At 47.8% G+C, this 22337-nt stretch overlaps 2 protein-coding genes across 4 annotated transcripts; both read right to left on the minus strand.

Annotated features, from left to right (window-relative positions):
• Nucleotides 1–32: 32 nt before the first annotated feature.
• On the minus strand, nt 33–15092 carry nrd1b (nardilysin b (N-arginine dibasic convertase)). 3 transcript variants are annotated; one of them, XM_077583683.1, is made up of 31 exons: nt 14971–15092; nt 13576–13749; nt 12136–12394; nt 11189–11270; nt 10607–10760; nt 9495–9568; nt 9317–9412; nt 9117–9239; nt 8963–9020; nt 8811–8884; nt 8581–8650; nt 8420–8497; nt 8037–8157; nt 7688–7746; nt 7558–7612; nt 6457–6561; nt 6209–6332; nt 6031–6117; nt 5812–5931; nt 5681–5732; nt 4616–4766; nt 4367–4494; nt 3886–4048; nt 3751–3782; nt 2891–3029; nt 2709–2756; nt 2028–2080; nt 1839–1922; nt 1164–1371; nt 932–1021; nt 33–318 (listed from the first exon to the last, which is right to left on the minus strand). In XM_077583683.1, exons 2-31 carry the CDS (start codon nt 13734–13736, stop codon nt 103–105), a joined length of 3264 nt encoding a protein of 1087 aa, XP_077439809.1. In that variant the 5' UTR covers nt 13737–13749; nt 14971–15092; the 3' UTR covers nt 33–102. The 3 variants fall into 3 exon arrangements, with proteins under 3 accessions (XP_077439809.1, XP_077439811.1, XP_077439810.1); XM_077583685.1 differs by lacking the exon at nt 14971–15092 and adding an exon at nt 14620–14962; XM_077583684.1 differs by lacking the exon at nt 14971–15092 and adding an exon at nt 14538–14962.
• A 406-nt stretch (nt 15093–15498) lies between these two features.
• rab3b (RAB3B, member RAS oncogene family) lies at nt 15499–21449 on the minus strand. Its single transcript, XM_077583404.1, has 5 exons — nt 21168–21449; nt 19868–20092; nt 19278–19396; nt 18806–18930; nt 15499–17899 (listed from the first exon to the last, which is right to left on the minus strand). Exons 2-5 carry the CDS (start codon nt 20090–20092, stop codon nt 17712–17714), a joined length of 657 nt encoding a protein of 218 aa, XP_077439530.1. The 5' UTR covers nt 21168–21449; the 3' UTR covers nt 15499–17711.
• Nucleotides 21450–22337: the final 888 nt, after the last annotated feature.

Here is a 22337-nt window from a genome sequence, read left to right on the forward strand (position 1 = left end):
TCGGTCGCCACGAAATGCGCAGACAACGCGCGTGAGTGCTTAAAAGACTTTTAATGGTTGGCGTGACAACAAGACCAGCGAGCGACGGCGCCAGAGCGCCACCTAGCTGAGGACTTTGTGGTGGGGGTGCAGGGGGAGGGCGGAGGTGAAGGCTCGGATGTCGCAGACGGACGTGGTGGCGTCCCTCAGGGCCGGCGAGGAGACCGCCAGGAAATTGAGCGAGCTGACCTCGCCGTAGGACGATGAGGCGGCGGCGGCGCAGCTCGCATCGGGCGCGGGTTCCGGCGGGTCGCCCTCCTCTGCGCCGAAGCCCACCACCTGAGAAAACAAACACTCAAGTGAACACTTCAGGACTCGATCGATACGAAAACATCTGACGAGCCAACAGGAACACGCGACGTGACAAAATAACACTCGGGCATAGATTATTTATCCTTTGCGAAGAACACACATGTCGATGTGGCCTCGTCTTGTTGATTGATTGGAATTCATACTTTTCAAATCAAAATACAAGAATAGAAGCTGGATTTCAAAAATCTGGAAAATATCCCATCATTTTGGGAAGACATTTCTCCAATAATGTCCAATTTTAAAACAAAAGATGGACTTTTTTTCTGCAAATCTTTTCAAAAGATATTTGGACAACGTTCTACAAAATCGGACTTTTGAAGTAAGTCCACACTTTTTCCCCCTCAAAATTATACAACTTATTTGTGAAAATGTTTTTTTTTTTCCCTCCCAAAATGAATCTGCTGGTGTTTTGAAATATTGTTAAGGTTGATGTAATTGAGTGTGTTTGCGCCCCCAGGCGGCGCAAACACACTTTTCCTGAGATTGTCTTCGTGTCTGGGAGGAAATTGAGTACGAAGAATGTCAAGCAGATCGAAGCAACGTGTTGAGCTTCTTCTCTCTCGTTTTTCGGGGTTCTTACGTGCACGCTGAGTTTCCTGGCGGCGCCGCGGCGATGCTCGGCAAACCAGGACAGCAGATGTTGGCGCGTCATCTCTTTCAGTGCCGAGATCTGCCGGCACACAAGCCACACGCTTACTGGCAGCGGGAAAATCGTTCCCAACACGGCACATGCTAGCTGGCTTGGCGCGGGCGGGAGAAAGACACCCGCCCGCGCCCGCGCCCGCGGCGGCGGCGAGCGGAGAGTGGCTCGCCTCCATGTCGAGTCTCTGGAAGAGGAACTGCCTGGTGATGACCTCGCACCAGTTGCGGTCCACTTCCTCGCCCAGGTGGGCGTCCTCCGTCTCCTTCAGCTTGACCAGCGCCGTCACCTGCGTCTCGAAGGCCTCGTCGCTCAGCGCCGACAGACGCTCGCCGAACGACACCAGGAAATCCTCCACTTTGGACTCCACAAACTCCGTGCTGACAAAAGCAGTGCATTGACGCCTTCAGGCAACAAAGTCACAGCTTCTCCAAGTGGACAAAAGTCAACAGTGCTTATTTATGGCAAAGTTCTAGATTGCGTTGAAAAAATAAAGAAAGAAATTCCCACAGGTCAACATTCTTGAGAAATAAAAGTTTGAGAAAAAAAAAAAAACATCCACAAAGTCATACATTTAATTAAAAACAAACAAACAATATGTGCTGCGTGAGGATCGGCTTTTTTGCAATATTTATAAGAAAATTCTTCTTTGAGACAATTGCATCATCTTCAATCAAGTTTGAAGATTTTTGCCAAAAGTCATTCCTTTAAAAAAAAAAAAGCTCCAAAAGGTCTTACCACATTTGTCAACAAAAAATGTTCAGTATTTTCAAAAAAAAAAAGATACAATACGTATTTGAGGAAAAGCAAATGTTTTTTGTCCTCTTGCTAACGGCTGGTCGCTCACCTGAACTTGGTGGCCTGCGTTTCCACGGTGACGGAGAAGCCCAGGACCCCCGAGGTGTTCCTGCAGGACGGGTACACGTGGTAGCTGAAAGACACAAAGGTCAGCGCAAGGTCGCGCAAGACGACACGCCACAAACGCGTTCCCAACACTCACTCGCTCACTCGTTCACTCGTTCACTCGTTCACTCACCCTAGCGTCTCTTTGGTCCGAAGGAAGTCGAAGCACGGCTCCTCCATGTGCATCTGACGCACGCACGCACACACACAAAAAGATCCATCAAAAGAGAGGAGTGCATCTCAAATGATGCTCCTTCATTGGAATGATTGCAAATGCACTTATTTCGTTTCCCCCCAAAAACAACAAAGAGACTTTAAATGAGAAGACGAGCACGCGATAAAAACGTAGAGGAAAAAATAGTTCAATAAAACTAAACAGAAATGAAACCATTTTTGCCACATTTTGGACTTCAATTAATGGACATTGTGCCGCTCCGTCCGGGTGCACCTGCGCACCTTGGCCACCTGGGGGCAGCACAAGACAGCCAGCAAGACTTTGCAGAAAAGAAATCATTGAATTCTGAGGGATGTTTTGAGAATTAATTCATCTGTCCACGGATTGCATTTTAAAAACAATTTCCATCTTTCAAATTGGCTGTGCAGAAAACTGACGATCGTTCAGTTCATTAAATTGGCAACAAAAAAAAAGTCTTATTTTGAAAGGCTGAAAATAAAAGGCAAATCTCATCCGTTTTTAAGTGATTATTGAGCAGCTTTTCATTTTTTTTGAAAGCCTACAAAATGAGTTGGGGATGTTCACATCATCTTCATCATCATCATCATCATCATCATCATCCTCATGATAAGAACTCACCACGAGCAGTTCCATCAAGGCGTGTTCACGCAGTTTCTTCAGCCCAGACTGCAAAACACACGCACGAGCACACACACGCACGCACGCACGCACGCACGAACACACGCACTCAGATGGCGATCCAAACAAACAAGCGCCCCATTTTTGATTCTTCTCATCCGGTAATAAGTTTGGCGGTGAACCTGGTAGTAGACGGTGACCTCCGAGTTGGCGTCGGCCTTGTTGAGGGACTTGACCTTGCACACGTGATGCGCGACGGGCAGCTCCACCACCCGGAAGGAAACCGGCACCTCCGCCGACAGCGGCCCGAAACGCAGCTTCCTGCGGGGACACGCTTCAGTCGTCAAGCCAGGCAAGCCCCGCCCACATTTCCAAGACACGCCTTTGGGTGCTTTTGCGCAGGCCAAACGTCAAATTCCAATGAACGGATGAAAACTTTTGTCCGTTTCCGACCCGTTGCTTCCAAAGACGCGGCGAGTCCGAGCACAAACATCGATTCCGATTTTGTGGATTGTTTTGTCACGTTCAACGTTTGTACTCGACTTCACACTAAACAAACCAGGCTGCTTTTATTAAGTGTTTTCATTTGGCGTCCAAAATCCAAAAGCAGTTTGGACTTTTTATCAACCAGTGAATGTTGGTTATTTTCTACGTTGTAGAGAAGATAAAAAAGAAAGAGGATTGATGTTGTAATCTGTTAGCAATTTGTTTTCCAAAAATAAAAACTGATGTTTGTAAAATTTGGATTCAACACTAGAAGATAATCAGTCAAGAATTACTGTTGATGTGCAGAAATAACACTTAAAAAAAAGGCTCCAAACAACGACGCGATTATTAAAAAAAGTTCCTTCATTTGAATAATCCATCAATATTGACATCTCGAATTAAGTGTCCGTCCATCGCAAAGGGAGTCGACAACAAGAGACCGAATGGAAAAATGATTCTGATGAATCGTTACAAAAAACATGACAATCAATCAAGCCCCGCCCACCCTCAATGAAAGGCGCATAACAAGAATGGCGAGCGGCGAGCATGAACTCACTCGGTGAAGTCGCGCAGGAACTCTTTGGACTCCTGTTGTAGAAAAGTGTGCGGTTAGCGTTCGCCGGCGCACGCACGCACGCACACGCGCACGCACGCACGCACGCACGCACGCCATAAAACGTTGTCAACTGACCGCGCCGGTCAAGTTGCCCTGCACGAGGCCCTCCACGTAGAGCTCCGCCTTCAGCTGCTTGGCAAAGTCCAGCAGGTCCGACAGGCTCAAGCCGGCCGCGATGGCCTGGTACTTGTCCACCAGCGACCAGCGCCGCTGCTCCAGAATCAGAAGGCGAACGTCCCTGCCACACACACACGACGCATGCAAGGAAAGAGGAAGGACGTCCACGCACGCACGCACGCCACGTTTTGGCCACAAGAGGACGGACAAGACTTTCTTTCCCTCATAATTCAAAGAAAAACATAAAAGCAAAAATTCCTTCCTGAGGTGACGTCAAACATTTGAAGGATACGTTTGAATGTCATCAAGCGACTTCCATTTGGCAAACGACGCAGGAAATGCAGCACATCATCGACCATATTTGGACACGGAAGCTTTCCTTTCTATTTGATTCGAGTCTGTGAGGGTTAGCTTAGCTTTAGCACGAAGACGTCCGTACTTGCCCAAACGCTCCGGCTTGATGAGGATGTTGAAGTAGGTCTTCCTCAGCTGCTCCGTAAACATGGCGAACACGCCGGCGTCCGAGCTGAACTCCGCCAGGTGCTCCACCAGCAGCAGAAGCAGAAGCTGCACGCCGCGGAGGTGAGGAAGGACGGAAGGACGGAAGGACGGAAGGACGGAAGGACAAGCGGACGCATCACACCAACCATCAACTTCAACATGCGTGCGTGCGTGCGCGCGCGCTCACGTGAAGTTTGTGGTTGAAGCCTTTGAGCCTGATGACGAGTCCGTGCTCGCCGGCCACCAGTTTGTACTCCAGCTGCGCCACGTCGGCCTCGTAGGCGGGTTCGGCCAGGTTGTGAGCCAGGATGTTGACAAACAGGTCGAAGAGCACCAGACTGTTTAACGACAACGACCACCAGACGTGAATTGACTTTTCAAAGCGTGCCGTCATCCGGCTAATGGCGAAGAAAAAAAGAAGACTTCTGCCGTCGCCACTTCTGCCCGACTGTGATGTCACAGTGGGGCTCGTTAACGTCACAAGTGGCAAAATTGGCATCCAAAGTGAAAACAATCAATCTGAACATCTCCAAGGCAAAAGGTAAGCGGAGCTGCAGCCATTAGCATTCGCCTTCGCTTGTGAAAATAATGCCACACAATGAATTGGATGAATCCATTCTCAAATCAATTGATGATTATTTTTCAAATGTAAAATTGTCAGCTCGTCGACAATAAACATGATCCGATTTTTGAAAGACGATCGATAGTCTTTGTTTTGGAGCAAATGAAATCGTCGCTTCGACTTTGTGAGCGAATGATCAACATTTCGATTTTCCGAGCAAACACGTGACGGCATCGTCATTGATTTGTTGCGATTCGTCCAATAAATCATTGACAGATTCATCCAAATAAATCATTGACAGATTCATCCAAATAAATCCACTCACAACCTCTCACAGATGATGCAATAGTTGTCAATGAGTCGATTGATCGTCACGTCTCAGGCAATCGTCTCGATTGGTCACGTATGTCGAGCGCACGACGACTTTTTGTCCTCGCCAGCCACGCTGGCGTTGCAGGCGCAAGCAGTGTGCCTTTAAGGGGCGTGGCCGAGTCGTCAGCTGAGTTGACCGGTTGCTCTGCGTGAGTACGTGAGCGCCAGCTGCGGCCTACAGCAGCTGCTCGCGACTCATCCGGTATTTGCCGGGCTTGCATGACACTAACTTCGTCGCGCCAAAACAGATAAATAATAGCTTGCAAGTGGAAAAGTGTCAAAAGGAGGTCAAATGTTCGTGCGTTTGCTTTTCCTCACTTCTCAGGACTCTTCTGAATCAGCGGCGAAATCAAATGGAAGCGAATATATGCTGAAAGACAAAGAAAATCAATGAGGATGTTCGGGATGTGGCCACTGGATGGCGCTGTTGCGCGCCCGCCCGCCGTCACCTTTCGGGATCTTGAACTTGTTGTCCTTCTTGTACCAAAGGCAACCGCGCTGCTCGTCCAAAATCTTGACGGGGAACTCAGAGTCGGGACAGTCGGACGGCCTCAGAGCAAAATCGGAAGCTGGGGGGGGAATGGGGGGGGGGGCATGAATATTGAACAGCAGCAGCAGACAATCGCTCACGTCTTGTCTTATATTTCATTTAGCTTTTTACGACCAACCGATGAACTTGTTTTCAGCAGGAAGGTGAAGTTCAGGATTGACTTCAAAGTGGGACGTCCAGCGTTGAGACCACCGGAGCGCGACGTCTGCAGGCCATCGCAAACAACACAAACAGCTTCATTTGCAAAACAAGGTTGAAGGAGAAAGGCAAAAGCGTGGGAAAGGCGAGCCGCTCACCCTCCACGCCGTACGCCGTGCCAAACCACTTCTCCCTGAGCTGGCAGCGGCCTTCGTGCTCCGGCGACAGCAGCAGCAGGTTGGCTCGCTCGGGGGTCAGCAAGGTCAGGGCCTCGCCGATCACCTGGCGACACACAAGCGGGCGTCAATCGAGCCGCCATCTGCACGCAGGCGACGGGAGGTGCTCAGGCTCCGCCCCCGAGCTCGTCCGACCAATTAGACAAAAGCAGCTTTGTGAGGACGTTGACCTTGGGGTCAAAGTGAAACATGAGCTGGTCTCCAGTCAGGAAGTCCTCTTTGGGAAACAGCTGCATGTTCTCGCAGATGTTCTCCACAAACTCGATGGGATCCGTCTGGCGGAAAAAAAAAAAAAAAAAAGAAAAAAAGAAAAGTGCTGAACGAGAGCCTTTTTATTCATTTCAATCAAAATCAGCAAATCGTGAGTTGCGAGTCGGAAAGATTCACGTTCACTACAAAGGAATCATCTCCAGATCGACACCATATCAAAATCCCGATGCCTTCGACAGCCACAAATAATAATAATAATCATTTATAGAGCGCTTTTCTTGAAACTCAAAGACGCTCCACATTCTGACTGCGGTGGCGCTAAGCCACTTTCGTCGCAGCTGCGCCGGTGAGGGAAGGCTGACGGAGGGAAGCGTGGCTGCCAGTGTGCGCCTACGGCCCCTCCCACCACCACCACACCTTCCATACACCAGCACCGGAGGCAATGTGTGCCAAGTGCCTTGCCCAAGGACGCCACGACTCGGGGCAGCGGGTTCCAACAGCCGACCTTCCGCTTACTGGACGGCCGTCTCGACACTTCGATTCACGGCCGCCAAATCGTGTTTTCAATCCGCAAGACAACTATTGTTGTAATTGTGTATTTTTGTGGTGGAAATGCTGAAGAAAATGGATGGAAAAAGAGCAGCGCCGAAATTTTGCACGTCATAAAAAAGCCAAGAAATACAAGTCGAAAGACTGAAACTATTTCCAAAGCTTTTTTCAAGTGGGATTCAAAAAGGCTCACGTTCCCTTTCGACCCCGACAATCATTCTTCGCAGAGGATCAAGAATATGAATAAATGTGCATGTTGCTGCCGCAGCTTTTGTTTTCGATCCGTTGCTGAAGGCACTGCAACATGGATGACAATTAGCATTAAGCTAGCAGACTGAAAGGCTAAGTCACGCTTGTTTTAAATACACAAAGTGTTTTCTGTTTATTTTTCAGCTACACGTGGCATTCAACAGCTTGTTTCTGACCAATTGTTGGACAAAGTGCTGCTTATAGTTGATCCATTGTCAACGCAGCCCAAGTGTTAGCACATTAGCATGTTAGCGCCACTCTACCTGCTCTTGATAATGGAACTCGTTATCTTCAATCTTCTGAATTTCCTCGTAGATCCTGAAGGGCAAACGACATTGCTGTCACGTGCGTGCGTGCGTGCGCGCGAGCGTGCGTGCGTGCTTTGCAGCAGACCTCTGCTGAGGGCCCAACGTCTGCAGCATCTTCAGGTACTGGAACACCAAGTGGACCACCTGAGCACACCACAGACAACATTCAAGATGTTTCCCGCACGTGAATTGATGACCCATCGTTGAGATTTTGGCAGAAAGTCAGCCAAAAATGACGGCCATGTTTTGAGATCAGCTATTGGGAGAATATTCACTGTTGGCAGGCTGGAATTCAGCAAATTGATTGATTAGCCAACATACTTTCATTAGCAATTCATTTGGAAATGAAGCAATTGTCCACGATTGGTTCCGCCTGCGTTGTCCATATTATTGGTTTGCCTTCAAAATGGAATCAAGCAAGATCCGACGTTGACCTGATAGAAGTTCCGGAAGCCCTCGTCGGTCAGCGTGATGGAGATGGAGAAGATGGAGTAGGTGGTGTTCTGGTCGAAGCCCGTCTCGCTGTTCCCCCCGAAGAGCGCCAGCGCCCAGCACCTGAACACAGGCGGACGTCAGTGGTGGACGGACGGACGGAGGGAGGGAGGGAGGGACGGAGGGAGGGACGGACGGACGGAGGGAGGGACGGACGGACGGACGGAGGGAGGGAGGGAGGGAGGGACGGACAGACGGAGGGAGGGAGGGAGGGAGGGAGGGTACGGACGGAGGGACGGACGGATGGAGGGACGGACGGAGGGAGGGAGGGAGGGACGGACGGAGGGAGGGACGGACGGACAGACGGACGGAGGGACGGCCTCACTTCTTGCGCAGCACAGACAAGATGCTGCCGCTGCCCTCGTGTCCGATCAGCCAGGAGATGTAGTGGAGGGGCTTCACTCTGACGCAATCACATGACAAAACATCACATGACATCACACGCCTTCGCTCGCCATCCACGGTCGCGCCCGCCTCCAAGGTCACCTGTAGTGCTTGCCCTGAGGCGGCAGGGCCCAGCTGAGGGTCAGAGCGTGCACCTTCCTCACCGGCACCACTGCGACATGCGACACACACACCACAAGTTGCAAAACATCAGACATGCCAAAAGCGGTCGCTCCAGAAATTGCGCATCTTGTCAAAAAGGAGCCTTTCATGGTTTTAGGAATGGAAGTTGGGTTATGAAGAGGAAAATCCACGCGAAATCCTTGCGTTACCTCGGTAGACTTTGTTGAAGGCCGGCGTGTCGAACGGCCTCGGCAGATGGGAAAAGTCCACCGGCGGTTCAGCACTGAAACAAACGGTCAGAGCGGGCGCCATCTTGCCGCCGTTCACCAGGACGACGATGACGATGACGATGATGTCTTACTTGTTTGGGATGTGGATGAAGATCTCTCGAACCCACGCCTCCAGAGTGTCCAAAGTCTCTGATCGACAAAGAAGGGAGGAAAAAAGGAGGAGAAGTATATCCAAAAGCCGGCGTTTGCGCCGTTGCAGGCGTGTGCAGGCGGCGGCGCGCCAACCTTTGGACTGCACGGCGAGCGTCATGTAGTGAGCCGAGTAAAATCGCGTCCAGAATTGTCGCAGGCGTTCGTACGTGTTGATGCCTCGCTCTCTGGGCTCCTCTTTCAACGTCCGAGCGTTTCCTGTTGCCGATTACAAAAACCAGCGTCACGCTCAGACAAGCGGGACGAGTGACCTCATTTTGAAGCCGGTTCCCCACCCCAGCAGAACTTGCTCATGGGATGTCCCGGCACGGCCAGGCTGCCAAACAGCATCTCCTTGCGATGCGAGTCGGCGGGCCTCGCCAGCTGGTACTCTGCGAGCGGAGAAAAAGAATGGGCAAAGGCCACGGAGGACACGCCCCCGCCGGCCGGGACGCTCGCCCGGTTAAGTCTTACCGCTGTCGACCGCCTCCACCTCTCGGCCCACCGCGTCCTCGATCATCAGCGGACAGATGAAGAACTGGGCCCACCTGAAAGACGAACTGCAATCAGTCCAGTCGGCCCACACGCTCATTAACCTGCTAACTTGCTAACCAACCATTTGCAAACTAACTGGCACACTAACCAAGTAAACTTGCAACAAACTAGCAAAGTGGTTTGTGTTGCTTTCTAACTCGCAAACTAACAAACTCAAACTAATTCATTTGTGAAACGAACAAACTCCAAAACGAACTCGCTAAAAAACTTACTAACAAAACACACTTTCATTTGTGAATGAACAAATTCACAACCTAACAAACTAGTCTTGAAAAAGTCATTCCCAAAAGAGTAAGACATCATCATCAACACCAGGCAACTCATTAAGTCATTAACAATTTCATTGGCTAACTAACTAACTACCTTACAAATAAACTCATGATCATGTCATTCATTTGAATTTTATTCACTAACAAACAATTTGTAAATCAAGAAACTATGAAACTAATGCACTAACTCACAAACTACCCCACAAACCAACTTGAAAACGAACTAAATCACAAACTAGCAGACTTACTAACACATTTGCAAACTAACTCGGGAACTAAACGATTTACAAACGTGGACTCGCGTGTAAAGTCACAAATGAGCTCACTCACAAACTACCCGAATGCGATGGACTAACTCAAACTAACTCAAACTAACTCAAAAAAGAATCATTCTCAAACAAGAACGAATGAATTTGCAAACTCACTAACAACTTGACAATCAAAGTCGCTAACTTGAACTCCCTCGCACACGAAGCCACAAACTAACTTGTGAATAAACAAACTCGTCATCAAACTAGCTGCCTGGCAAACGGATTTAAAAGTCAATTTACAAACAAGCTCCCAGACTAACTCGCAAAACAACTTCCAAACTAAGAAAACGGACTCACAAAGTCAGTAGCAAACAAAGGCAGGAACTTTGCCAACTGACGGACTAAAAAAAAGCATTAGCTTGCAAAGTCAGCGGGTCGCAATCGGCGTGCCAAAGGAATGAAGTGATGATGCAATGCGGTGTCCAGATGTGCGAGGCGGTCTGACGCCGACCTGTCCAGAGCCTCCCGGAAGTGCTTCTTCTGCACGTCGAACTGGAAGACGGTCCTCTCGCAGTCGGTGGAGGCGTTGTCGCTGCCGCCGTGCTTCTTCAGGAAGGCGTCGAAGCCGTTCTCCGCCGGGTACTTCTGGCTTCCCATGAACACCACTGAGCGCCGCCAGACGCCGGACGGTCGTTGCCGTGACGACAGGACACGTTTTCAGTCAAATCGCAAGCCGGCCTTTTCCGCAACGCGAGCGTTTCGATGCTAATGACGCTAACGGTCAAATCGGTCATTCGTCAATTTGCTTGTCAAATCAGGCTTCCCAAATCCTGCTCCTGGAGGCCCGCAGTCCTGCGGGGTTTCCCATGTTTCCGTCCTCCAACACACCTGATTCTGAAGATCAGAGCTAGCTGATGATTTCAATCTTGCGGCGAGCAGGATTGGGGAAGTCCAATTTGGAAGCGCCTCGGATCATTTGATCGGCTCCAAATGCCAGATTGATCAAATGTTTGAAATGTTGTTCATGGGAACCCCAACGAAAGAAATTGTATTGGCCAACAAATGTTGTTCTTTGATCGGAAACAGGACTCACTGTGCTCCAGGAAGTGGGCCAGGCCGGGGAGGTCGTCGGGATCGCTGAAGCTGCCGACGTTGATGCACAGGGCGGCTGCAGCCTGCACGCACGCACGCACGCACAAATCGGCGAATGTTCACGTCGAGTATTGGAGAAAAATGCTGAGGCTGACAGAATTGAACTAAGTCGTCAAACATAATCAAACTGAGGCAAAAAAGCATCAAACTTTATATATGAAATTGCATTGACTTGAGAAAAAAAAACCTGCTGTTCTAACTAATCTTTGTTTTGCTTTTTGCATTTTTTTAAATTTTCTTTTATACAGAGTATTTTTTTTCAGTTTTTTGTTTTGTTTCTGAATAATTTGCCAGTTTTTCTGTAATTTTTCCATATATTTTTTTTGAAATTTTTCTTTCTCGTTTTTCTGAGTACTTTTTTGTACTAAAGCATGATATCTGGTAACATTTAATTGTAGGTTGTTCTTTTTCTTAAACACTATTATTTTTAGTGAATATCCAACTTGCTGATAAAAAACGACTTGCTTGAATGTAAATGTAAAATTGCCGAATGATTACAGCAATTTCTGGACTACAAGCCGCGCTAGCTACATTTGGGGAATGCTGGCGTTTGTTCCACATATAAGCCGCACCCGACTGTAAGCCGCAGGCGCTTTGAATGTTACCGCAGCGGGTTCCCGCGACTTCCTTTTCCATAATGAGGGCGCAAATTGTCTGGCTCTGGTTCGGTCTCTCCGACTGTATTTGGGCTCACTTGGTTTGTTTTTGCTCTGCCTGACGTTCTTGCGCTTCCTTCATAGTGCGCCCCCTTGTGGTCTGATGGATAAGCCGCACCTTTGTATGGAACGCAAGTGAAACAAGTAGCGGCTTGTCGTCCAGAAACGACTGCGGTGTGTAGTCGGGCCTCATAAAAGCACTTTCCAAATCGAGAAGCGTCCGACAGCAGACCTGCTTTTCGCTGCTCTTCTTCTTCTTGGCTGCGTTGTCCTCGTCCAGCTCTTCAAAGTCGCTGTCCTGCTCTTCATCTTCATCATCCTCCTCGTCCTCCTCCGAGCCCTCGCCCGAATCCGCCTCGTCCTCGTCTTCGCCGCCGCCGCCGCCGTCGTCGTCCCGCTCCGGTTCGCCGTCCCCGCCTTCGGTCTTGCCGTCGGCGGCGCTCAAGTCGGAGATGAGCAGCGCTCGGAGGCCGTTGCTCAGCTGGACGAATCTGAAGCAAACGCAAATCACGGCGAGGCTCATCCCACTCGCCTCCTGCATCTCGCATTTGCAAATGGCCACCGTCAGCCCAAAAGCGCTCAGAGCTGAACGCACGAGCAGCGTTGCTTCACCGCCAAGCAACATTCATCACGGCGGAACGTTCCAGACTCAGAGAGGCCACAAGTTCGAACCCGAAATATGGAGACCACCATACAGCTCCCTTCATCATACTTTGAAATGGGTTCATTTAAAACACGTTAAAATAGTCAAAGGTATACTTTGGCACCCGTTTTCATTGTCACGCTCACATAGTTGTCCGAATGTGACGCAAAACTTTCGTGACCGATCCATTTGTTTTCTTCAAGACGAAAGCGATGGTTGGTCATCAAGGAGGCGTTATTTGCAATAAAAGGGGAAATATTTGCCTCAAAATTAAAAACAAACACACAAACTAAACTGTGGAATATTATTGCTAAAATAATTCATCTCGTCTACAAATCGATATCATCCTGTGGGGTTTTTTTTTAAGACAAAAAAAAAGGTTTGGCGGCAGTCGTCGCCAAAACGAGTCGAGGTAAAGCACAACCTTTTTTTGTCTTCAAAAAGAAAAACCACAGGACGATGTGTAACATTATGTTTATTAAACAGACTTACTTCGACAATAGACTACGGAAGAGGACTGTGAAGAACCAAAAAAAAAACGGTCATCTCAGAATGCTGACTTTTCTGACTTCAGTCAAGAAGATGAAAGTGACTTTAAAGTCAGAATTCTGAGAAAAACCTGAGAATCCCGCCAACCAGTTTTTTCCTCTTCTGTAACCGACATCATTGTCAGAACATTCTGAGGAAAAAGTGCCAAGTGGGATCTGCCAGGCATGTCTTCAAATCTTCAAGGAAAACGTCAACAAACAGATCAAGTTTCGTAAAATGTCAGCACAACGGAAATGTTCATCCTGGTGGCCATGTTGCGACGTTGTCATTCTTTCTTCCCGGCATGTTGAGACCAAATTTGGTACGACAGCGAAGCAAGTCCGACTTCAGACGTGCCCGCGTGCTGTCAAAACAATCACTAGCTATCACAAATAGCGACGTCGCTAATGATCAACGGCGATAAAGCGCGGGTTCGCTATTAATAGTCCCAGAAAAAGTGGGCCCGCAATCAGAATAGTACAAATGAAAACCCGAGCCCACCGGTATTTCTTGGGGTCACTGGGTGACTTGATGATCTCGGGGTCTCCCTGCTCCTCGCCGGCATCCTGCGCGGGCGGCGGCGGCGGCGGTTCGCCCTGGTCCGGAGCGCACGCCTGACCCGAAAGGTTGCCAGCGCTGACGGACTTGTTGGTCTGAGGCATGACGACGACCACGCTGGCGACACAACAAGCAGCTTTAGCAACATCAACATTCATGAACCTTCTTCTTCACTTTTGGCGGCGAGCACTTAAGGTCAGCAAGGCCTGTTGTGCCTAAACGCCGTTAAAAAGCACTCAGCGACATTTCAAAGTTCAATTGTAGCACATGTTCATTGAAATTGTCTGCCCCAAAACAGTCCATTGCTTTGGATTGGCTGCACTGCTTCCAGTTTGGGGATGTTGGAGTTTTCTGTCCAATCAGATTTCAGCCCGAATGTGTCGCCGCCATGACAGTCGAACCTGCCTTTACAATCAGTAGCGCTGCTGCTGCTGCTGATGGCAATTATACAAACCGTCAAAAGGAGACAAAAATGCACAATCACAGCGCATTATCTGAAGCCTTTCACCATCATCAATATTGCTGTCATTAAATGACAACCACAGGAGAGGAAAATCAATCAATTTCAACATTGATGCTGATTATTAAAAGGATTAATGGGCACATCATTGGTCAGAGATTCAGGCTGGAAGTGATGAAAGTGAAGTTCCATTCAAATTTGGCCTGCAGCCTCCGGGTGTGTTTGGTTTGCCAAGTTTTGCTCTGAGCAAGCAATCACAAGCTGGAAAAACGTCGACCTCATCAAGAGCCGGCGTTTTGACCCCGTGAGCGTGAATTGCAAACGACAAACATCCATTCGCAATTTCGAAAACGACTTCGTGCCATCTTGGCACCGGCAGATGACGTCACCATGGCAACAAATACACCCTGACATCGGATTGGACAAGAAAAGAAAAGAAACTAACCTCTATAGTCGTACTGGAAGCAAAGGAGCCAAAAGAAACGAAAAGACGGTTGGAAATCAAATTTAATGGGAAAAATATAAACCTCGAGGTGGCAAATGAAATGAGTTGAGTTGTTCGCGATAGTGTTTGAGAAGAGCTGAGCGTCCACCTCTGGGTGTTGTTACACTATCTCAAGTTCGGCAACCTGCATTGAATAATTGCTCGATGGCGACATAAGCAAAACATGTCAACATTTTGGAAGAGCCGTCTTGAAATCTAGCGGCAAGTGTTAGCATCCAGCCACTAATCCGGCTAATTTAACTCGTCTTGCGGCTTCTGCGGTTCACCAGGCCGGCAGGGCGCCCAGCCGTTAGCCATGAGGACGTACTCCAGAACACGACATAGTGACGGTTGGACGGGGCGAAAAGACAAAATCGCTTTGACGGCCACTTACTGACGATTGTTGCAGCTTTAGCAGAGTTAGCACAAGTGGCGAGTCGGCGACTTCCACGCAGCGACGAATCTCATTGGTCGGACGAAACAAAGCCCGCGATTGGCTGACAGCAAAACTCGTCGCGCCCAACGTGGCACTTGATTGGACACGGCCATGACGTCATTCCGTTTTTCTTCTTCGTCTTCTACTTTTTGACAAGAGTTCTTAACAGGCACTTTTGTTGATAGATTTAGCTTTTAACTTTTCCGATTTGTTTCCAACAACAAATGGAGCAACTTCGATTAAAAATAGCATGATTCAAAAACGTAATCTTAATTGACGTATTTCACATCATTTGTTTGTATTTGTATCGATATATTGTTTTATTTCTCAATTGACAACAATACCAAAAAAGAACAAAAGGGCAATATAGTCAGTAAAACATCAAATAATACTCAAGAGCAGCAACTTGTTTCGGGAATTAAATATGGTACTCACTAATCAAGATTGGTATTATTTTCAAACATTTAAAAAGAAGTTTCGAATGACTACGTTCGGATTCATTTTTAATAATTATTTTTTTTTTTTAACATGAAGTTCCGCAAGAATTACATTTCAAATCTTTTGTTCTAATGCCACGATACAAATGTGAATATTCGGTGTCATTTTGCAATGACATCATCGCTTCAACGCAACATCATTCAGCAACCAACTTGAAAATGACGACTTGGTTTGCATTTTTCGGACTTCACATGATGTGTCAATTCAGACGAGTCCTTGTGATTAACGGTTGCTGTTTGTTTTTTCTTTAATTATGATGATACTAAATTGCATCTATAATAATACAAACATTGACAATAGTTTCATGTACAATCACTTTGTGCTTGTAGTGTAAGACAACGAGTTCACATAAAGTCTCTATAGAATCTGTCAACATCAAAAATAATTTCACACTTTCTAACTTCTAAATGTAGCATTTACAAAGTGACTAGCAGATCATCAACCAGGTGGTGGTTGGGGGGGGGGGGGGGGTTTGGTACACACACACAAAAGTTGACGCTCTACATTTGGCACTTCTTGTCTTCTAGCTGACAAAAAGCACAAACGACATTTTCCTTTGTTTGCGCGTCATTCTTTGATGAGAATCTGGAAACGTCACACTTTGCTCCAAGTTACTGTACACAAACACAAAAGCACTCACAACACCAAATATCAGGATCTTGAGTCGTCACCGATACCAGATACCGATATCACTGTTACATAAAATCATTTAAATAAACAAATTGACGGATCATTTTCACAAAACATCCCAATTTAGTATTTTTTCTTCTTCTTAAAATTGGATTAAATGAACGGCAATTTTCTATTCTTCTCATTTCTAATTCCCGATTGTGAAACGGCCTCTAGTGAGCGGCCGATGCTAGTATCGGCCGCTGTCACTGCAACCGATACCTTAAAATAAGGCTGGCATCGGCATCGATACGATACCTGGTATCGGTACTCGCTCATCGCCAGTCGTAAGTAAAGATTGTTCTCGAATGTAAAGAAGTGGTCGTGTTGTTGCTGAAGATGGTGCCGTGAAACTCGCAGCGCATCAAACGGACAAATTATGCTTTGTCTGTTTACACAAGATGTCAATGTGTTGTTCCTTGGGGGAGGTCCACAGAGTGACAGCAAGTCAACAAGCGTGCTAACTCTGTGTCGTCCCATTAGCGTGTTAGCATCACAGACTTAGATCTAAGAAAGGACTAACAATGCTGCACTAGCGACAAATGAAGCCACCGGCGGCCATTTTACGTTGCCATTCGCCAAGCATGCCTAACTTGAATCCATTGATTTCTCCGCGCCGTTAATTGTAGCGATATAGCATTGAACAGTTTTTCCAGCATTTCACTTTTCCGTTTTTTGGGTCAATGGCTAAAATGGCTCCCAGTGACGTACTTGAGTGCCTTGGTTTGCGTTTGCATTATCTGCCACAAATGCCATGTGCAGTAAGCTAGCTAGCTAGCAGCTATTCTTACACCACAAAACTGCTTCTTGCATTAGGATATTCTGTTTAGAGTGCCTGGTTGTTTGCCATGAGTGTACGCAGGTCACACAAAGAAAGACGGAAGAGCGAGGGAGGGGGGGTCTTTTAAAAAAAAAAGTCTGATTGACAGCCAGCATGCGGACGGGGGCTGGCGTTGCTGTTTTAGAGCGCCTCGTTGTCACGGTATGGAAAATCCCCTCGATATATTTTGGCGTGCAGACAAAGATGCTGGATGAAGAAGCATCCATTTTTTCCAGCTGCTGTTTGATTGACAGTTGACAGTTGAGTGGAGAGAACGTTTTGGTTTGTCACCATTTTCAAGCCTCATTTTTATCGACGTGGCCATTTTCTTAATCATTCAAATTTGGCAAGATTGTTAACAAGACTTCTCAGCCGACATTTTGATTTTCACTTTACATGAGCTTTAAGAAGGAGACGTAAAGTCAAACTGGAAAAAAACAACAACACTATATCGCTACATGGTGTTTTTTTGTGGACGGGTCCGAACGCACTTCCTGCCATAAACGGGGGTTGACGGGATACTTGTTTTCCTTTGATGCGATTTTCCAAGTCAAACATGTGCTTTAGGAAAGGCCGGCCTGGCATGATTGACAGCTGACAGGCGGAACGTGACGGGGCGGACGTGGCTTGCTTTTGTTCCGGACGTGGCGGGGACGGGCGGGGACGGGCGGGGGCGGGCGGGGACGGTCAAGGGTTCCGGCCGCTCGGCCTATCAACAGCACTTTTGAGGGAGCTGGCCGGCCGGTTTGTCGCTCAGTCTGGCGGTCTTGGTCCCGGGTGCCGCCGGCGCCTCCACGTCCACGCGCTCCGACATCTTGACGCAGATGATGTCCACCAGCCGCTCGAACACCTGCCGCACGTTGACGTTCTCCTTGGCGCTCGCCTCGTAGTACTCGAACCCTGAAGCACAACAAAAGCGATCACGGCGTGACGTGACGGGAGCCGTCTGCGGGGGAAATGAGCAATTTCCTCAAGGGGGCGCTACTGAGTGAGGGTTCAGAAGGGGCTCGTTGGCGACCCTTTCAAAACAACGGCAATCAAAAAAAGGGCGGGGTTTCTTCTCCTGATCATTTGCATGCCAGACTTTCTTCTTCCCACTTGCCAAACACGACATTTCAATAGCAAACAGCAAGAAGTCAAAACTCAGATCATGTGATTCAAATGAACACACAGCACTTATTTCCCGTTTGCTAGAAAATAAAATGACTTTTTGATTGGAAAAATTGTTGATTATTTTCATAAAAATGGAATCATTGATGGATTGTGGGACTTCAAATGAATTCTTATCCATGCATCCATTTTCCAAACCGCTTCACCTGAAATAAACAAACATTGGAAATGTTGATTTCCCCCAAAAAATGTCTCATTTCAAAGAAATCAATGAAGCAATTATTGAATGAGATAAATAAATTAAAAAAGGAATTGACTCATGAGTAAACGATTTTTCACCAGTTTCAGGAAAATAATTGTTTGCACAAATCCAACAAATATTTTTTTTTATTTGAGTAAAAAAAATAAGAACTAATAATTGTAATTAAATTGTATAATTAATGAAGCAAATATTGAATAAAATAATAGCAGGTTAAATGTAGATATGAAACTGTTTGTTAGACATTTTTTTAAAATGATTTAAGAAAAATAGAAATGAATAACAACATTTCAATGTAAAAGCTTGGCGGGCCCCGCGGGGGCCCCACATACAGTAAATGGCCGCCGGCTTTGACTTTGACCAGCCAATGTAAACAAAGTTCTTCTGACATGCGAAGTTTATTGACTTTCTTTTTCTTCTCTGAACTCTTTGCTCACCCAGCTGGTCTGCCAGATGTTTTCCTTTCTCGGGCGCGACCACTCGCTCCTCGTCCATGTCGCACTTGTTGCCCACCATGATGACCTGCGCGTTGTCCCACGAGTACGTCTTGATCTGCGTGGCCCTGACACACCCAAAATGGACAATCAGCCGCAGAGAGCCCCGCGATCAATCAGACGAGCGGGCCAAAGCGCACACGCAGCGCCGTTCCAATTGTTTTGGAGTTTTCATTTCAGTTACTTTTTTGGACTTTGTTTTTAAAATTCTCTTCATTTTCATTTCTGTTGAGAAAATGTGTATATATTACAAATCTCCATTTTTTTTAAAATTCCGATTTGCGTACGAGCTTTACGAAAACTCCTCCATGTGTTACGAACGCAGGCGTGTTCACGCGAGAGTGGCGGCCATGTTCCGTAGCACAAGCCGCGTCAAGGCAGTTGTTTTGTGCGCGTGCGCGCGCCACATACGTACCAGTCCTGCACCGCGTTGAAGGACTCCTCGTTGGTGATGTCATACATGAGGATGAAGCCCATCGCCCCTCGGTAGTAGGCCGTGGTGATGGTGCGGTAGCGCTCCTGGCCCGCCGTGTCCTGCACGCACACGCGCGTCACGCATACGTCATGCGTACGTCACACGTCATCATCAGAGTGGACGCTCAGGTCGCTGCTGTCTCCCGCAACGCGACATTTGATTAGCGGCCAATCGATGAGCTGGCAGCGACGTGCTAAAAGCCACTTCCCGCAATGCACCATGGGACGTGTAGTCTTCTTTCTGACAGCCAACAAAGCTGCCGACAGCTTTGCAAATAACACATCAAATATCATGTACAAGATAATTGTGACAAGGGCTCCTCTCATGCTATTGTTGCCACGAAGCCGCCGCCGCCGCTTTGGCAACGTCAGCACGTGACAAATTGACCAACATTGGAACAATATCGACATGATCAAGGCTACCAACGTTACAATATTGACCGATACGTTCTCAACATTTCTGTTACAACCTTCGCAACTGTTAGCATACGTTAGCAATTAGCGGCTGCGATGGCCCGTGTCGATGCGTACCCAAATCTGCAACTTGATCCTCTTGTCGTTGCGGTAAACGGTCTTGACCTTGAAGTCGATGCCGACGGTGCTGACGAAGGAGTTGCTGAAGGAGTCGTCGGCGTATCGGAACAGGAAGGAGGTTTTGCCCACGCTGCTGTTGCCGATGATCAGCAGCTTGAACATGTAGTCGAAGTTCTGGTCCGAGCCGTCCCGCTGGCCGTAGCGCTGGTCCGCTTTCGCCATCTGTACGCAAACGCCAACTTGTTGACACGCGGCATCGTCAGCGTCAGCGCCAGCGCCAGCGTCAGCGCCAGCGTCAGCGCCAGCGTCAGCGTCAGCGTCAGCGCCAGAACTCCAAGTCCAGAAAGACACAAATCCAGCCAGGTTTTGGCTTTAGCCACAGTTTAGCGTCGACCTGACGTCTCGTTTGCTTGAGCTGAACCGCTCGAGTAGAAACGGAAGTGTGGCAGGCTTTTCCCTTTCTGGACTTGGAGTTGAATTTTAATTTAGCAGCTAACGGCTAATTGTGTTTGCTCAACTAGCTCGACTGATGACATTTCCGACAGTGTTAAAAACGTCAAGATCATTTTAACGTGTGCGGATTTGTGTTATGTACAAATTTACGTGTGTTTGTCTGAATTTGTGTTTGTGAATGCATGTGCGCATATAAGCGTGCGTGAATGTACAGTATTTGTGCGTACGTGTCGTTTTATGTGTGTGAGCGTGTGTGAATGCGTGTTTATGGGCTGGACTGCCGCAAAAAATAAAAAATAAAAAATAAATCGGTCCTGGCATTTTGACTTAGGCCTTGTTTAACAAGCAGTTCTTTCTGCCACTGATGTTTATGGATGATGTTTCAGTTTGCTATCTATTGGATATTCGGAATGGATTAATGGACTGGTCCTTCTCAAATGTGGGTCGGTCTCTTGAGGTAAAATGTGGGGAAATAATCATTAAAAAGCACTGCATCGGCCCCAAAAAGAAGCCGGCCCATCGGGCAGCTGCCCTCTACGCCAGATGGCCAGTCCAGCCCTGTTTGAGTGTGTGTAGATGTTACTGCGTGTGAATTTGTGTGTTTTGCCTCGATGTGTGTGTGTGTGTGTGTGTGTGCGTCTCCATGGCAACTGAACACCTGCTGAGGCTCCTCCAAAAGATGCCAGAACGCGGATGACATCATCACCTTACATGATAACAGCAACATACAACGCATGTAACATGACGATGATGAAGATGAAGATGATGAAGATGATGATGATGATGATGATGATGATGATGATGATGCTTATCAGCCTGCACCTGCGCGTGCACGTTTCCTTACCTCTGCTGGGCGGGTGTGGGGCTCGCGCGCGCGTGTCCGAGAAGGCGTTTGTCTGATTTTCCGTCACGGCAACAAGCAAAGTGCGCGTGGCTGGCAGCGGCGACGTGAAAAGCCCGGGAAAACGCGTCGGAGGACGGAAGCAGAAGATGAGAAATGGTCGCGCTCGCGCGTGTACGCTGATGCGGCGCGTGCGCGGACGCCAAGTGGGTGAACGTCGCGCGCACACACGCCCCGCCCCGACGGACACCATGCGCGCCCGCGCTCGCGTGTGTGACTCATTCGTGTGTGCATGTGAGGCGTGCGCGTGGCCGAGCAGCGGGAGCGTGCATGGGGACGCGTGTCTAACATTATTGTCAATCAAAATGAATTGAAATCAACAATAATAGGCGACTTGCTGATGTAACGTTTTCTGATATCGATCTCGCCACGCAGGTGTACCTAATCAGCAGGTGTACCTAATCATGTGGCCAAATGCGAGCTACCGATGTAAAAACAAACAGTGAGCAACAGCGCCCCCGTGTGGAGCACTAGTGAACTGCACACATCAGCGTTTTCAACGATAACCAAAGAAAAAGAAAAAGAAAAAGAAAAAGAAAAAGAAAAAGGGGGGCAGAAAAAAATATAAGAAAAACAATGAAATCATAACGAAACCAACTATAATTATTGTTCATCAGCACTGGACATATATTTCTCCAAAGTCTTTAGAAGTTCGACCAAATTGCTGCTCCTGATGATTTATAGTAATAATAATAACAACACAAAGCGTCATATTGATGCCGCTCGTGTAGCAACGTTTAATTGTTGACTTTTTTGAGACAACGTAGCAGAAAGTGAACACTCGTCTTGAGGCGTGCGTGCGTGCATGCGTGCTGGTTCACGTGCGTGTGTTTGCTTGTCAAACGGCCCAAAGAAAGAATTCATGGATTTATGATTGCGACGCACTTCCACATGACCGTCAAGTGCGCGCACGCGCGCGTCGACTTGTGTTGTTGTTCAGTCCAGTTCAGTCCAGTCGTCATGTTGATGCTGCAAAGTGTCGCCCGTTTCCTCGTTGACAAGTTTCAGAAACATTCAAAAAATGTCAGCAACAACGGAGAATCTCCAAGAAGCAACAAAAACAAACAAACAATAACATAGATGACATACTGTAGCCCAGGGGTGGCCAAGTCC

The sequence above is a fragment of the Vanacampus margaritifer genome, chromosome 13 (assembly GCF_051991255.1).
Source record: "Vanacampus margaritifer isolate UIUO_Vmar chromosome 13, RoL_Vmar_1.0, whole genome shotgun sequence".
Lineage (NCBI taxonomy): Eukaryota > Metazoa > Chordata > Actinopteri > Syngnathiformes > Syngnathidae > Vanacampus > Vanacampus margaritifer.

Excerpts from the sequence above, each read along its gene's own strand:
- nrd1b (XM_077583683.1), bottom strand. The coding sequence starts at position 13,736 with ATGCCTCAGACCAACAAGTCCGTCAGCGCTGGCAACCTTTCGGGTCAG. Across the intron at positions 11,271-12,135 it reads AGAAGAGCAGCGAAAAGCAG|GCTGCAGCCGCCCTGTGCAT; the intron begins GTCTGCTGTCGG and ends GCGTGCGTGCAG. Across the intron at positions 1,923-2,027 it reads CGGACCAAAGAGACGCTAGG|CTACCACGTGTACCCGTCCT; the intron begins GTGAGTGAACGA and ends TGTGTCTTTCAG.
- rab3b (XM_077583404.1), bottom strand. The coding sequence starts at position 20,092 with ATGGCGAAAGCGGACCAGCGCTACGGCCAGCGGGACGGCTCGGACCAG. Across the intron at positions 18,931-19,277 it reads TTCAACGCGGTGCAGGACTG|GGCCACGCAGATCAAGACGT; the intron begins GTACGTATGTGG and ends TGGGTGTGTCAG. Across the intron at positions 17,900-18,805 it reads ACATCTGGCAGACCAGCTGG|GGTTCGAGTACTACGAGGCG; the intron begins GTGAGCAAAGAG and ends GTTGTGCTTCAG.